This window comes from Monodelphis domestica, chromosome 2, assembly GCF_027887165.1.
Source record: "Monodelphis domestica isolate mMonDom1 chromosome 2, mMonDom1.pri, whole genome shotgun sequence".
Lineage (NCBI taxonomy): Eukaryota > Metazoa > Chordata > Mammalia > Didelphimorphia > Didelphidae > Monodelphis > Monodelphis domestica.
In genome coordinates, this window is record NC_077228.1 from 434,832,835 (window position 1) to 434,850,960 (window position 18,126).

The 18,126-nt window shown below is 34.9% G+C and overlaps 1 protein-coding gene across 1 annotated transcript in view; it reads left to right on the forward strand.

Annotated features, from left to right (window-relative positions):
* The window catches only part of OPRM1 (opioid receptor mu 1), a 65,842-nt gene extending 51,408 nt beyond the window's left edge, over positions 1-14,434 (forward strand). Inside the window, exon 4 of the mRNA XM_001381274.4 lies at positions 11,460-14,434. Within this exon, the coding sequence (XP_001381311.2) occupies positions 11,460-11,498 (39 nt within the window). The 3' untranslated portion in view covers positions 11,499-14,434. The remainder of the gene's footprint in view (positions 1-11,459) is intronic.
* The last annotated feature ends 3,692 nt before the right edge of the window (positions 14,435-18,126 follow it).

Genomic DNA, 18,126 nt, shown 5'->3' on the forward strand with positions numbered 1-18,126 from the left:
CTCAGTTTCCCCATAAATCAAAACTGGGCTTTAGACTTAGAACCTTGAAGTTCCTTTCCAGTTCTGAAATCTTCTGAACTTCTATTCTATATGTTTCCTATTCTCAGAATTTTATGAATTTGCATACATGTATCTGACAATTGTCATTTTCATCTGAAGTCATTCTGACTTTAATTGCTGCTCTTGCTGGCACTATGGAATAGTAGGAATAGAATGCTGCTACTTTCAAAGCAATATTGCACCTCTGATTTTGCTAAAAAAGAGGTATCGATTTCACTTCACACTAATGACATTAACCATTTCTCAGAGAAATACTTTTGTTCCCAAGAGAGTCTGTTGACTAGATTGCTGACCTGCTAAAATGAATGCAAAGCTTACGGTGAGTGTGGGGGTGTGGATATGTTTTAATATGATACTTTCTTTAATTTCTGTTTCAAAAATAGAAACTACAAGGATGGTAGTGGTGACAAGTTTCCAGCACATCTCATATTCAGGTCTTTCATATTCTTTTACCAGTCCTTCCACCTAGTTCCTTTTTTATCGGCTCTCATGTTTTCTAACTTCCACTGATTCATTCAAATTATATCTAGTGTTTGGGGAGAGGGAAAGGAAAATTTGAATGGCTCTTCTAAAATATAGTATACTGCAGAGGTTATTATCCTGAGGCATATTAATTCATTTATATCTCTCTATATAATGCATGTATAAATATAGCATATAAATAACATAGCTATTACATGTATACATACATGTAACTATATGTGGTGTTTCTAGAATTATTTCGATATAAAAGGCTTCCTTTTTAATTCTATATGTTTTATTTTACACATTTAAAAACATTATTCTGAGAAAGGGTATAAAGGTTCACTAGATTGCCAAAGGAATCTATCACATGTACACAAATGCACAAAGAGACACACACACACACTCACAAGATTAAGAACTCCTAAAGTAATCTTCAGACACTTACTTGCTGTTGTGACCCTGAGTAGGCCACTTGACCAATGCCTGCCTCAGTTTCCTATCCAGCAAAATGAATTAATTATAACATCTGCCTCCCAGGGTTGTTGCAAGGATAATGGAGATATTTGTAAAGTGGATTGCAAACCTTAAAGGGCTCTATAAATGCTTGCTGTTACTATGATCCAACTCCAAGATCCCAATCTAAGTGGAGCTATTTTAATCCATTTATGTGGCATAATGATCACATCTTGCAAGTATCAGTATACTCCATGTTTAGAATTTTCTGTTCCTCCTGACTCTTTCTCTAAGAAGGACAAACTCTTTGGTTGAGTGTAGCAGTCCATTACTAGAACCTCTACACAACTAAACTTTGGCTCCTGCTCCCATGCTGTTCTTTGGGTCATGTGGCCTGGCTAGAGAAGTGTTCCCTGGGCTCCCAACAGCAAATAAGGTTTCCTCCTGCTGACAATGACCTTGACATGCCTCTGAACTGAAATATTAATACTGACTTGGTCCCAGCACAGTGTAGATTAAGGGGGTGAAAGAAGTTAATTGGAGAAGTTTGGTTCAAAGTAATTAAAAGGTCTGCTTTAAAAGAAAAAAATTCAATTATGGCTATCTTCATCACTATCTCTTTGGAGTTGCAGCAATGTGAGATACAAGTTGAAATGCATTAACCCAAGAATTGGCTGCCTTCCCAAACTGTCCAGCTGGGAAAGTTAGCCAGGAGAGGAAGGGCACCAGGAATTTGTAAATTAAAAAATAAAATCCAAGATTTCTTAGTCTAATCTCTTTATTATTAGAGCCAACACAGTTATACACAGTCATTGGGACAAATCTCTAAGCTTTCAATACCAATTGAAGCTATATAAAAGAATGCATGATATAGGCAGAATAAAGGTCTGTACATCAGTGATAAGACAGCATCATGATGTAATTCTGTAATTTTCAAAAACAAAAACAGCCAACCAAATTAGATGATTGTCAAAGTGAAATATGGAGACAATGGAAGGCATAAAGATACGTGGCAATGAAATCAAATTTTTCATGACACATCAGAATGTGAAAATAACAATGGAAAACTAAACCCTGTTTGCATGGTCTGACGATTCAGCTGGCCACTGAGGATCTGTGCTAGACAGTTGGATTCTGAATCAGAGGACCTACATCTATCATTTACTAGATATGTGACCCTTGCCAAATCAGTTCATTTCTCTAGGACTTAGTCCCTTCATCTGTAAAATGAAAAAGTTGGTCTAGATGATGTTCCCTTCTAGATTTAAAGCCTATAAATTTCCCCTCTTTATTATCTTCTCCAATCTAAATAATCCCAATGATTTGAGCCTCTACTCTAGCCTCATACATCCCAAGGCATTCATCATCTGAGTTTAGCCTCTTGATAATCTCCAAATCCTTGGCATTTCTCTTAGCCTGTGAATCTCCAGAGTTGGTGCTCATACTCTAATGAGGACATGCCCTAAGCTGAGCACAATGAAAAGATTACCTCATAATTTTCCCTTGCTGTCCCATTTTTTTGCATCTAGCATCTCCTTTTCTTTCAGCAATGGCTGATTCAAGTTTATTATCCTTATGCATATTATATCATCTGTAAAATTATATTATCCTTATGTTATTATATTTATGACCCTCTGATATATATCAGCTGTGTTTGTACATAGCCTATCGTTTCCCATAGGGAATTTTTGCAAGTGGCTTTTTTCACTATAAAAATATTTCCCCATATTTGTACTTTATTGAACTGCATTCTGTTTCTGAATACCTCTCCAATACACCAAGAGCATTCTAAATTCTAATCCTTCCCTGTGGTCATCATTCTTGATTCTCTGACACCTAATTTATCAGCCTCCACAGTTCCTTTTCAGGCCAAAATTTCTCATCGAATATATTTTAGTTCTATCATATAGTAGATTTATGAAATTGTTAAACGCAGTCCCAGGAAAATGATTAACCCTTAGGTAGTGCCACTTGATTTCTGATGCTCCACCAAAGAGATAAGGGAACAGTGACAAGTACAACCAAAAACTGTATGATCTACATCACAGCTAAAAGGAAAAAGGACCACTCAGATAACTGCTTAAGCACAATAGATATAGCACCATGCCTGGATTCGGAGGACCTGAGTTCAAATTTGACCTCAGACACTTCCTAACTGTATAACCCTGGGTAAGTCACTTAACCCCAATTGCCTTGTCCTTATCATTCTTCTGCCTCGGAACTGATATTTAGCATCAATAAATTCTAAGACAGAAGTTTAAGAATGTTTTTAAAATAGGACTATCAAATTATCTGTTTTAATTTAAATCTAAGCAAAATTTTTGACCTTTAGCATCAGTTTCCCACTGAGTTCATTAGTGATATTAGTAGATAAACCAATTGTCATTATTAAACCAAATCTTGGAACCAAGTGCTAAGCTGAATCAGAACAGATACCCATTTGATAAGCCCAATTCTACTTCCTAACTAGCAGAGTCTTGAGAAAGTAATCTGATCCCACTGAGACTGAGTTTTCCTCAATGGTAAAATAAGAGATTTGGATCAGATCTGAGATCCTTAAAATTTTTTGTGTCATGGACCCCTTTCAAAGTCTGATAAAGCCTGTGGATCCCTCCTCAGAATAAAATTTCCTAATACATAAAAGAAATTCATAAGATTAAAAAGAAAATGAATCATATTGAAATGTAGTTATCAAAATATCTTAAAACAATTTTACAGACTTCAGGATAAGAACTTCTGACTATAATCCTGTCAAATTAAAATATTTTATTATTTCAATGACATTTAGTTATTTAATAAATGAATTGATCAACAGGAAGGAAGGAAGAAGGGAGGGAGGAAAGAAGCTGAGTATTAAGCAATTGCTATATATCAATCACTGGGCTAAACACTTACAAATATTATATTATTCTCACAAAACTCTGTATAATAGTTGCTATTAATATTCCCATTTTAAAAGTGACGAATCTTAGAGAGACAGAGGTTAAGTATTTTCCTCAGGATCACGTAGCTAATAAGTGTCCAGGGTTGAATTTGAACAAAGGTTTTCCTGAATCCTGCCCCATTTGTATATCTTCTATTCCACCAAATACCCCAAGACATAACAAAGGCCTTGATCAAATTAAGACAGGGTATACCTATCAATAAATTCTTTTCCTCAATATACTATTGCTAGTTTTACAAATTCATATGTCTTGTAAGAAAATTGTTTATTTTTTCTTTTAATTTTAATCCCAGGAATGACCTCAACAGATAGAAAAGATTCTCTGAAATACAATAAACTCATCCAACTTAGTTCACTCTCCAGTTAGGTGATGACTTAAAAAGGAAATGAATTTTTAATGCCTACGAGAGTATTCCCATAACCTAGTCTTTGCTTTCACTAGGCATCTGCTAAGGGCTAAAATGATGGGGAAAGACATTTAAATCCCATGACAAAAGCCCTAAAAGAGAATGGCTCACAAAATTGCAGAGCTAGAATATAATAATACACATTTGATCACCAAGGCTAAAATTTCATCCTTTCAGTTCTGCGATGTAAAGCCATGGTAACAGCTGCATTCTTTCTCTCTCTCAATCTCTCTCTTTCATTATCTCTATCTCTCTATTTATCTATCTTTCCCTGTATCTTTATCTACTCCTCTTCTTTATTCATTCCCCTCACTTGCTTTCTTCATCCTTCCGCCTTTTCTTCAATCTTCACCTCTCTTCCTCCCTGGTATCACAGTAGTAGAGCAAACCAAAGTTAAAAATGAATTAAGCAACAATGAAGAATTGATCATATATTAGGTATATCTCAAGTTCTGAATTGAATATTAGCAAAATTTAAGAAAAATATTGTTTATGTGGCCACAAGATTTACAATTAGATGAGACCTTGGTGATCATCTTACTGATTTAAAAAAAAATAAGGCTTAAAGAGCTGACAATATTTACCAAGATTTAATTAGAGTATTCAAACGTAATTAACTTTAAGATTCATAGGCCTTAGAGTCCAATTAAGTCCAATAAAGTCTCAGTTTAAGACTTTTCTGTCTAAGAACTTGTTTTCAAAAGCCTTGGTTCAGTTCAATAAGAGAATAGAATATGGAGATAGTTAAAAACTTGTATAGACCAAAACCCAAAGATAGTGAAGAATCATTAAAATGAGAATTCTGTTACTCAATACTGTCAACTCCAGGTATTAATCTATATTAACAAAATTTCTGCTATTATATGTAGTGATAGTTCCATCATTGGATGATATTTTCATTTTACAAATGGGGATTTCACATTTTTTAGGAATGTTTATAAAATGAATTGGCAATTACTATCAAGATATCTGATTTAATTCAAGAATGATTAATGACAAATCTAGAAACAACTCAGATTAGGTTATTCATATCATATAGAATATGGAGATAATTCTTTTTTTGAGTGTAGCAAATGCTTCTTAAGGTTTGCAAATAGTTGCTATAATTTTGTATACTCCTTGCTTGTATAATATGCAGTTCCAGAAAATAGTAGATACATGGATAAAATATAAAAATTTTGTTGTTATTATTTCTTAAATGAATTAATTCATTTGAAGATTTTAACTTTATTTGGCTAAAATTAAAATTTCTGTTGGAACTTTATTTCATATCTTTTCATTGGCCTCTTCAAAAGTTGGGATTTGGGAATAGCTGCTAACATGCTTTTTATCTGAGCTGAAAAATAAAATTAGAAAAATCCATTAGTCATTTTAATATTTTTATACTTTAGTAAAACATAAGTTTAAAATACACATTGATGGTAAAATGCAAGTTAAAATTGAATAAACAGATATATAATCAATTTCACTTCTAGTAGGCTTTCATTTCTTTAGGATTTTTGCTCAGTTTCTTAGTATTTTACCTATGTCACTGAGAGGTACTAAGGAGTAGCAGAAAGTCAGAGTTAAATTAAGGGAGACATAGATTCAAGTTTTGCATCAGATCTACTGAATGAATGACACTTGACAAGTCACTTAATGGCCAGGAAATACTCTAGGGCTATAAACTGCAGGGAAAAGTATTGATCCACACTAAAGAAAAAAAAATTACAGGCCTGGACCCAAAAAAAAAAAATCTATCCCACTGTCTCCTTAGATAAATGAGCTTAGACAATTGTAACTGAAATGAAATCACTAATTGGTTATTTGTCCGAATGGATTGGACAGTTCTAGTTCTAGTTGTTAATTAGTGTGTTCATGTGTGTATGTTGTGTGTGTATGTCTGTGAGTTCAACCCCAAAAGTCAACTCCAAATCATAAAACAAGGGCTCACGAAGCAAGACAAAAATTTAAGGACTTTCTGATTTGGGAGAAGAAAAGAATTTTTCATGTTCTTCTTTCTTTCTAATAATCTCTCAGAAATTAGAAAAAAATGTGAGAACCTCGCTTTTCACTTTTTCTCGTTGCTTTCTCCAGAGGTAATTCTTTTTTATGTAGTAGCCTCACCGACTTTAAAGCACCTGAGAAATTTTCACATTTAAGAGCTATATGCTAAATGCAACCAAAGGCCAAGAAAGGAGGGGGAAAGATCTTTTATCGGGACCTTATCTATTATCTTTGTTAAAGAATTTATGCTAAACATGAATTTTATATTAAAGATAAACAATTGAATAGCCTCTTCCATTCTTAAGATCTGTAATAAACTGAGTGTTACCTACATCTATAATAATGATAACATACTTCCAGTATAGAGATAAAAAAAAAAATTTAGGGTGATAAAAACATATTGAAACACAGTTTTAAAGAAATATTTAAAAGTTTATAAAGCAAAGCACAGGTTACACAATATTTGAAGCCCCTAGAATAGTGCCTAAAACATAGTAGATTCTTTAAGAATATTTCTTGGTTAAGGGGCAGCTGGGTAGCTTAGTGGATTAAGAGCCAGGCCCAGAGACAGGAGGTCCTAGGTTCAAATGTGGCCTCAGACACTTCCTAGCTGTGTGACCCTGGTCAAGTCATTTAACCCCCATTGCCTAGCTCTTACCCCTCTTCTGCCTTGGAACCAAATTGATTCTAAAACAGAAGGTAAGGATTTTTTTAAAAAGGAATATTTCTTGGTTGACTTATAGGCCAAGTATATTCTTTCTTCTCTCCTCTGATTTAGAAACCTGAAATGCTAAGAAATCTGAGCTTTTAAAGAATCTAGCAATCTCTGGGAAGGTTCATTTCCCTTTTTTCTGCCCCAGTGATCATCATGGTTTTTTTTTCTCCTACCCCAAGCATTAGGAAAGCATACCTATTCTACAAATTTCAAAAGGACACATTGTTATACCTCTTGGTCTCAATTGCCTTATAACATCATTAATTGAATTTGAGAAATTCAATTGATCAATTTCATGAAATAAATACTTCACAAGTTCTCAAATACTAGGTTCAAATCACAAAGGGTCTGTCTGGAAGTGGAAATTAATAAAAATAAAAGTAGATAACCAAACAAATAATTATTTGCTCAAATAATTTAAATGATTTACAGCTTCTATGAGCCATAGGGAAAGATTTTGAAAAAATTTCACCATAAATACCCTCTTGTCTATAGGGAAAAGCATTGAATTCAGCAAATTCTGATTGCTTTGTATTCCTGACTGAATATGTGCATTGACCATCCAATAATTTTCTATTTAACCAAATTATGCAACTCTTATTTATTTTCTTCCTCCTCCTTTTCCTTCTTCTCTATCATGTTACCTAAATAATTTTTTGGGCATGATTAAATCTGAGCTAATCTAGACACAAGGCAATGATCCCTAAAAGTTTTTTGTTGTTGGGGTTTTTTGGGAGTGGTTGTGTTTTTTAAGAGAGAGATTTCATTCTTTCTGCATGAAGCATTTGCTGTGACACAGATGGAAATTTGCAATGCTGGAAGCTTGTGCTTTAATCCATTAAAAAACAAGTCATTGAGCTCTCTCCTTGGGGCTTCAGAATGCTATAGCCATTATCAAAGAGTCTATCTAATATCACCATTCAACTAGTTATAACATAGTTTTTAAAAACCATCAGCAACAAATTATCAAGATTAGCTTCATTAAACAAATCAGAATGGTCCTAGCATGATGCAGCTGGAAGAGACTTTCAAGTTCATCCAGTCTCACTATCTCATTTTGCAGATGAGGGAAATAAGACCCAGAGGGTTATTCAAAAATATTTTATGATTTTTTTCTAAATGTAATGGATGGCACAGATGGAGGATGGAGAATTTTTAAGTATCTGTTTCTCAAATAGCTTTTTTAAAGTTGTTTGGTGGCCAGGACAAAAACAATATGTGATTTTAGTTCAATAAAAACAAAACAATACTATGCAAAACCTGGTTAATTTCTGCAAACATAATCCTACAAAAAGGAAACTTTATAATCATCCTTCTTAGAAGCACAAACACAATTTTACATCCTTGGAAGTTAGATGATCTTTTTGTTATACATTCCTTTAAAATTATGTTTGTTTTTTTTTCTGCTCTCCCTTAAAATATTTTAGCCTAGCTATCACTGAACATTTATTGTTTACAATGTGCAGTGCACCATGCTAAGTATTGGAGAATACAAAAATAGGCAAAAGATAATCCCTGTTTTCAAGGAGCTCACAGGCTCTAAGGTGGGGTGAGAACATTAAAAACAACTATGTGCAAATAAGATGGGCCACCTACATTCCCATAAAGCATAAAGCATGGAGTCAGGAAGACTCATCTTCCAGAGTTCAAAACTGATCTCAGGCAATTACTAGTCAGTGACCCTAAATAGTCACTTAACCCTATTTATCTCAGTTTCCTTAGGGTATAAATTGAGCTAGAGAAGGAAATAGCAAACTATTCCCAGTATCTTATCCACGAACCCCCCAGATGGGATGACAAAGAGTCTGACATGATTGAAAATGACTGAACAACAAAAAGCAAATAAGACATATACAGGCTAAATTGGAGCTAATTAATAGAGTTCATATTATAATACAGGACACACACACACACAAAAAAAAAAGGAAGCTGAGGTAATCTCAGAGGGAAGGCACTAAGTTGGGCATGAGAGACTGGCAGCTCTTTCTCAGAAGAAGGTAGCAAGGGGTTGCAGAGACAAAGGTAAGGAACAGAAGAGATTGCTTGGTTCAATCTTGTATAATTTGTTCCCTTCCTATACTCTGTAATCTAGCCAAACTGGTTTTCCTACTCTTGCTCACACACAATCCACCATCTCCCATCTTTGTCCCTTTGCACTGGCTGTCAATCAGGCCTAGAAAGCATTCCATCCTCATCTCTGCCCTCCTTCAAAGCTTAACTCAGCATATTTTCTACACCAGGGCTTTCTTGATCTCCTCTACTCATCCCCACCAAATTACTGGTATCTTCTTCCAAAAACCTACCTTATATTTTGTATGTATGTTTGTACTTCTATATTCATATTGAATCTCCAGATAGAATATAAACCCCTTGAGAGTAGACACTTTCAGTTTTGCCTTCATATGGCAAATCTTGTGCAGTGCCTGACATTATAGTAAGTGCTTAATGTTTGCTCATTAATTAAATAATTAATAAGGTAATGGGAGGGGTAGTTAATGTTTTTAAAAAAACCAAACCTCTATATCTCCTGACTCCCAGTGCAGAATTATTTTCTCCTATAACTCAAAAGGAAAATTCTTCAGAATCATTAACCTTCATTCAGCTCATTGAGTGACTGCAGACATACAGTGTATTCTTTTATACTCTAAATTTGCCTGATACCCTAAGCTACCAGCCCCGTCTGGCTGAAAATTTTGTTATTGTTGTTATTGTCATTATCATTATTATGTAGGACTGAGCTAGATCACAGCATAAATGGTAATGCTGTCTGTTCATTTACTTTATTTTTTCTTCTTCCAAACAATTTTCCCCAAACCCATCTAATACAGTCATTGGGAATCTCATATGGTGTTTTATCAGCCCATATATGACTTTAATGACAATGGTAAAGAAACATTCAAAATCTGAGCTCTATTTTCACAGAGTATCATTCTCTTCTTAGCAATAAAGCTCCCTCTCTGTGCCATAATTATTGATCACTAGAAGACAAATGGGAAAGGCAATATAGAAGAGTTCATGAGGAAGTTTGAGTTCAAGTCCTACCTGTGACACAACCTACCTGGGGTACCATGACCAAGTCAATGATACTCTCAGTGTCTCCAGACAACTCCTAAAGACTATAAGTTATAGAAAAATTGCCAATCTACATCAAATGTAGGTCTCCACCCCACCACCTAAAGAAAGGAAACAGAAGTATAACTTTCACATCTATTTATTCCTGTATCTTTGTGTCAAATAGAAAATCAAAGGTTCAACTTATAAAGCAATATCTTAAAATAAACTGTCTCTCTAATGAAGGTGACACAAATAATCAAAAACAAATATCAAGATAGTATGACCACTTGACCTTAAAGTTTGTCACTTTTGGTTTCTTAAAGGAACATTTATTTTTTGGAGATGATTTATGTACCACTGCTGTTTTGGGGAGTTCTCATATGTCAATAGATGTTAATGACCTCAATTTTGTTTTTTGTAAGCTTTTGAATTTATACCCTCGCTGTAAATTCAGTGGCCACTCATAAGCCTAATCCTACTAGTGATAAGTATAGAGGATTTGACATGCTCCTTTTCTGACTTTGGTTGTCACAGCTCTTTCTAAGTAGCCCCTTGCTTAGAGTGACTTACCATATAGATGGCATACTTAGTTCAGACATCCAATCAACTTTAGCCCTATTATAGCTAAGAATTCTTGAATTCAAAAGATCTATCAGTCTCAACCTCCCCAGTAGCAGGGATTTTACATGTACATTACCATGCTTGGCCTTGTGTATTAATTAGAGTAAATTGCATTGATAGCTTTTATCTTAATTCCAATTTGTCCCCATTATCCTTCTTGTATATTTGGAAATTCTTGAACCCCTAAAACTACATTACCCAAAAGTCTTTCTGTATTACTCAGAATGCACACATCCATGTGGTCATGTTATTGTTTATGAGTTTGCTCTAATAACAGAAAGGAATTTTATATTCAGAACTTTAAGTTCTGAAAATGACTTTGAATATTTTTTCTCACTCAATTTGAAACATCTCTATAAGGCAAGTGTTGTTATTATCCTTATTTTTCAGATGGGGAAAGTGAAGCTGAGATAGATTAAATGACTTGTTCAGGAACACACAAACTAAAAGTATGTGAAGAAGGATTTGAATTCAGGTCTTCCTGACTCCAAGTCCAGCACTCTATATACCAATCCCATATGAGAAAGAACAAAAAAGAGAGGGGGGTAGACAACTCAACAAAACAAACCAACATATCAAAAAAAGTCTGATATGTTTAGCGTTCCACACCCCCATACCCAGACTCCTGGAGGATATTGTTTATACATCCTTTGGAAGCTCCTGTCATGCATGATATCAATAAAAAGGATTCACATTTCAACCACTAAATTCAAAGAGAACTTAATCACAGTATCTGCAATTTCTTTCTTTTCAGCTTGAAAACTTGGAAGCTGAAACCGCACCACTGCCATAACAAGGTCTCCTGATCCAGCTCAAAACAGTTGGACACCAGCACCACTGTCTGAGCAGGTTGCCACAAGAATGCCTGGAAGAGAAATGCCTGCTTCCAAAGGCATCAGACTTCTGTTGCTATCTGACGACTCTTCTTTGTGCATCTGAAGGGTATTCAACCTATGGCAAGGAATCAGAAGGAAGGGGGACAGCCTATGCAGACTTGTATGAAAGCATAAATAGTCTTGAGAATAAACCCATCAGGGCCAAACCATGCTGTAGGATGTGAATTATGGTCATCTCAGCAGATGACTAATTTCTGTATATAGTCTTTAGTTTTCATAGAAATATGTATGACCACATCAATGAAAATGTCATTTGTTAGTGTATCCCCCACAGTAAGGTGTAAGGTAAAAGCTACCTCTGAGCATCAAAGTACCTTTTTATAGAAAGGCCAGATCTCACTAGTGTTTGGTGAACAAATATATATATATATACATATATACATATTTTAAGTCTTTAATACTGACTGAGGATGGACTTTTGGTTAGTATCAAGATTTATTTTTGTTTGGTTTTTTTTTTACTCTATTACATTGATGTTGCTTCTCCTCACTCAAAAACCCCCAGAGCATAGCTTTGTGATTGCACCAGGGGGAAAAGAGCACATGAATTGCAATCTGGAAAAGCACAGTATAAGCAGCAAAAAAGGTAAATCCCTGGGTGCTTTCAAAGTATTCATCTTTTTTCTAAAAGCTATAATGGGGATTTTTCCATTCTTTCCCTTATGGAAGTTTTGCTTCCACTCCCAGTTGTGTAATCATCTCTCTCCCATGGAAGTATACTCAAAAGGCCTCTCATCAAGCTTATCACTTCATCTGTTAATGCAACCAACCATTACAATACATTTTTCATTTCAGCATTATTTCTCTGAATTGTTTCTTGCATACATTATTTTCTCTTTGTTTTTTAACCCAGCTCAGAATATTTATGCCTTTATGTTATGTGTTATGAAATGATGGTATCTCTCCAAAATTGTGCATTGGCTTGCCAGAGCACTTTATGTTGGTTTGTTTTTTTTTAATGAGTACTGATCAGTTAGGGTTCAAGATAAAAAACTCTGCTAATTCCAGAGACAATCAGTGATTCACCAGGTCACATCTCAGTAGATACCAGACTATTGAATCATGACTACCATGGGATTAAATGCAAGATCTGGTAACCAGAGACAGTGCCACAAAGGTCATGCTCTGTAAAATAATGTGATGTTTTGGTTTCCTTGATCTTTAGTGTGTTTCATATCTCGCTTTGGAAAATATCATTATATATGTAGAAATTCTAAAAGCATTGCCTTCTTGGACTCCTTCTACACAGCACAAGGCCAAGTAGAGACTTGGCAATTGCCCATTTTGCTCAATCTCCATATCCATCCAAATCATATCATTTCTGCCAAAAGATAATCCACATTGGAACCTTTGTCAACATTAATCAAATGGACCAGATAAATCCTAGCTGTATCAGAAGACAGTTCCTGAGGGAATAATGCTGGCTTACTTCCCTGCAGAAATTGTTCAGAGGCGAAAGTCCAGGTAAAGTCATTGCCTCTGTCTGGATACATGTCAACAACCTGGACCAATGCTCTCTTGAGATTATCAGATGTAGTCTCTTTTATTGAATGTGACTGATCTAATAAGTCTTGGCCACAGAGTTGGAGTCTAGACCTATTGGTTTCATAAAAACAATGGCCGTGAATTTGATGATCTCAGGTCTGGTTGGCCATTTGTGTAAATTCATGTTCATAGATGATGAAAGTGTATAGTAGGTAATGACAAGCCAAGTCCAGATGTGTGCCTTAATGATTCCTTTTGATAAGAATTCTGTTGCCACTTTTGCTCCCTAAATTACACGGAGCAAGATCAGTGGCCTAGGATCCCTCAATATGGCTAGTCTGGAATAGAAATATTTTCTCTTCAGTGTTTTCATTTTAACTACCAGAGTAATTCAAAGCCTGACTTTTAAAAAGAGACTAGAAAAAATGTATATACAAGTATGTATGTGTACATACATACATGTATATTGCACACAAGCAACTATATTTTAGGGCATCCAGTAGTTTCACTAAAGAAACCTAAATTGTACTGATGTCAATGCTTCAAGAACCTGGAATTTCATTGATGTAGACATTCCTTCCACTGATACTGGTCTTCTGAAATATTATCCCTTAATGAGGTATCTGACTTCATGGTGATAAACCTCTCAGTCCAAGGGCATCTAGTAGACTAGTGAACCAAATACTTGAAGCTTTTCCAGCTTGGTAGGATCTGCCAGATTGAAACTCTGCTTTCAGATCTTTCTAGATCCAAGGGCTAACTATACCCCCAGATGAGGCATAGTCAAGCATGCAAGTATCAAAAAATTACTAAGTATTTACTATGTACCATTCACTGTGTTAAGCACAGGAAAGAGTTAAAATGGGGGGAGGGGGAATTCTCTGTCCTCAAGGAGTTTATGTTGCTGTTAGAACAGAATAAAATAGAATATTCAAAAATATTTTAGAAAATTATGTCATCTGATTTCACTGTGGAAAGGAGGAGTTTGGGACGATATAATTTAATTTGGCCACATTTGGTGACATAATAGATAGTCTGTACTAGGGCCACCAAAATTTTGGATGTCAATAAAGCACATTATTCTACTTTTTAAAAAGTATTTTAATTAGTTTCTATCTCATTAAAGAAAGTTTGGGGGCATCTTTATTTATTACTAATGAATTATCCCTATTCATCTTTACTTACAAAGTCTCCTGATTACCAGAAGGTCAGATGACTAACTTTATTTATATTACAAATTTAACATTCTCCATAGATCATACAAGGTGACAAGCTCCAGAAAGAACAAGAGAGTAGTTTTTTTTGATTATATAATATAATAATTAATGAATTGATGTATCTAAAGAAAATACATTGTTTTGCCTTTGTTCTTCTTACTTCACAGTCAACATATTGCATTTCTCTTCTAACCAAAATGGTCTAAGTAGCAAATAGCCAAAAGTAAATTTTGATCTCAAAATGAAAGCATCTGGAAACTCAGATTAGAACCTGGTTTGGGGGTACATCTTATAGCCTTCTCTCACTCAGTCTCTGCCACAAGATTGTCTCTAATACTGTTCCTTCACCCAGTATCTCTGACTATGTGTTAAGGCTATGTCATTCTCCTGAAACAAAGGTTCTTAGCAAAGTATCCTACTTAGCTCTTGTTATTATCTTTAGAAGAAACAACATTTGGCTTTCCATAGTCATCTATTTTTACCACATAAAGAGAGATACAAGAATTCCAAGAATAGGGAAAACTTCCTAACTCTACCATAAATCCTGATACAGACCATAAAATCACAAAATTTGAGAGTTGGAAGGAATTTCAGGAGCCACTTTGCTCAATCAATACATAAAAGGAATCCCCACTATGACATATTTAACAACTGGTTAAAGAGCCACTAGTTAAAGACCTCTAAGGAAGAAAAATCCATTCCATTTTTGGACTTCTATAAATTTTAAGAAGTTTTTGTCTTTCATCAAGCCTAAATTCATCTCTTTAAAACTTCCAACTATTCCTCTATGTTCTACCCTCTGTGACCAAAAGAATGAGTCTAATCCTACTTCTATATGATAGCTTTCATGATGATACATGATGATAGTTAACTGGTCATGTGTCATTAAGTCTTCTTTCCTCCAAGCTAAATCTCCTAAGTTCTTGTGGCCCTTCACCATTCTTTGTTACTCTCCTCTGGAAACATCCCAATTTTCTAGTGCCCTTCTTGAACAATGACACCCAGTAATTAGCATGATATTCTAGTTGAGATCTGATGAAAATAGAGTACAATGGGACCAGCACTGTCTTATTCTTGCAGGCTGCACTCTACTTCATTAAAGCATAACAGCATTTTTCTCAATGACCTCACTTATTTTTCAATGACCAATTCATATTGAGCTTTCAATCCACTAAGATCCCCATCTTTTTTTTTAAAACAACTTCAGTCTAATTATATCTGCCCATTTTATACTTATAAAGTTGGTCTTCTGTACCCAAGTGCAAGACTACATATATTCCTGTCAAATTTTATTGTATTTTAATTTCCTTTGGATCATGATTCTGTCATCCAGTGTTTAACTATCCTCCCTAGCTTTGTGTCATCTTCCAATCTGATGAGCATACCATCTATACTTTTATCTAAGTCATTAATAAAACTGTGAAGCAACAAAAGGCTAACCACAGATTCCTGGGTTATTCCAATATGACCTCCTGCTATGTTTTCATTGACTCATTAAAAACTACTTTTTAAGACCAGACAACCATCAATCAAGTTCAGAATCCAATTGACCATATTATCATCAAATCCATTATCTCCATAAAAATGGCAGGACGTAATTTATCAAAATCTTTTCTCCTGGGGTTATCAAAGATCAGGAGGTAGGGATTTCCAGCCTACTAAGTTCAGAATCCTAGTCCTAGGGAGCCCTTCTGGAGAGGTTAAAAAGCAGTAACATAAAATTCGCTTCTGTTGAATTAACAGAAAAGAGTGAAAATTGTCATTTCTAAGTCTAACAATGGCATCACTCAGAGTAGTGAACAGAACTTTTGAATTGGGGTTGCTGGAAATACTTATGAAGTATATGCTTCCAAAAAAGAAGCTATGAATTGGACCTGCTTCAGACAGCACATTAATTCCTTTCCATAGTCTGAATTTTGTCAATAATATTTCTCTGTATTCACAGATTCTGGTATTCACAAGGTGCTTAATTAAGGCCACTGAGAAAGCACAAACAAAATTCCATTTCCAGAGTTCTCACATTGCGTTTCAGAGAAGCCAGAATTCTGATATAACTGCAATCTGCTTCCATAAATAGCAATGGCCCACTCCTATAGTATTTAACTAAGAAGGCTAAAGATGGGAAGAAAGTTTGTCTCTAGTTAAAATGTAGTTGATTATTCCCTAAAGACTTATCACAAAACACCTATACAACCAGCCAAGACTATTTGTATATTTGATAGCCAAAGAATTTGACCTTTTGAGTATTATGTAGGCTGTTTTATTCCTTTCTAACAGGGAACTTGTGTTTTTGCCAGTGTATTTAGCCATGTTCATCTTAAGAGCTTTATAGGACACTAGTGTAGTGAATAGCAAGTTGGCCTTGAAGCCAACCTGAGTTCAAGTCCTGCATCTGACACAAAATGTTCAAGTGAATCTGACCAAGTCAAGTCATTTAATCTAATATTGTGCTAAGGAATCTCTAAAGTTACAAGTTGAAGAGATATTCCTGAAATAGCAATTCCAATCCCTTTCTCAAATGCAGACATTTCATTAGCAAGGGACTTCCTTGTGTGCATTTATAAAATAATCCCCCATAGAATCTTCCTACTTCTTTCATGGCTACCCTAGTATGGATTGTAAGGATTACCTTTCATTAGGCTTCTTCCAACTCTACAACTCAAGGAAATTCTAACTATTTGAACTGTCTATATGTTCAAATAACATGTTGGGGTGTGTGTGAATGAAAGGCACTTAATTTCTCATCCTCCAAACATATGAATGAGGACTCAACCTTTGGGAACTGGAAAGTCAGTTTTCTGCCTGAATTTCAACTGACATTTCTTTCTTTGTAATATTTTCATCATCCACAGTGAAGAAATTGTATTTGAGTTCAGTACAGTCACAGGAGAGAGTGAATATACCACCAGCTTGCAGTCAAGAAGTCCTTGGTTCAAAATCTGCCTTTCACACATACTATCTGTTTGTGTACAGATGAGTCACTTGACCTCCTACTCTCCCAGACCAGTCTTTAAAACTAAAAGTTACTGAAAAATATTTATCTACAAACATGCAGCTTCTTTAGTAGGAACACATGACTCACTAACTCACTGATACTGATGACATCACAGGTCCAGACTTCTCCTCCCCATTAAAAAGAAAAAATGTTTTTTTAAATGATTTGAAATGGAAATCATTGGGTATTGCAAGAGAAAATGGGAGGAGAACCTCCTATTGTAAAATAGATTAATCTGCTAAAATGGGGGTGGGGAGGAGGGAACAATATGAAGTTTAGCAAAAGAAACATCTCTGAAAAGGAATGTTAAGAAATACTTCCTAGTTTATGTTACCAAGTTATTAAAGGGTTTATTCAGTATATTTAGCATAGGGGTTGAGAAGTGGAGGGAAGGTAGAACTTTGTAACCATTTGTTAGTCATATGATTTTATTACCCATTAGATTTTATTTTTCCTGTCTTATTGTTTAATTTGAGAAAGGATGTGGGTCAAGAGAAGAGGCTGTCCTTAAAAATATATATATATATATATATATATATATACATATATTTAACTTCAAAGTAATTTTCTAAATTACATTGCCTCATCTCTGAAAATGGGAAGTTTAATTGGCATTCCTTGGCACAGTCTTGGTGTAACTAATCGTGAACAATGCTCAATGAAAATAGGTTAACAAAATGTTGAGTGGCAAAAGGAAGGGGGGGAAGGTTGACTGCATGAAAAAAAGAAGAAATTTTGATATTTTTATTTAAGGAAGTATCCTACTTAGTGGGGGGTCAGGGTATAACTAAACATAGGCCCTCACTCTATTAATAGCATAAGTCATATG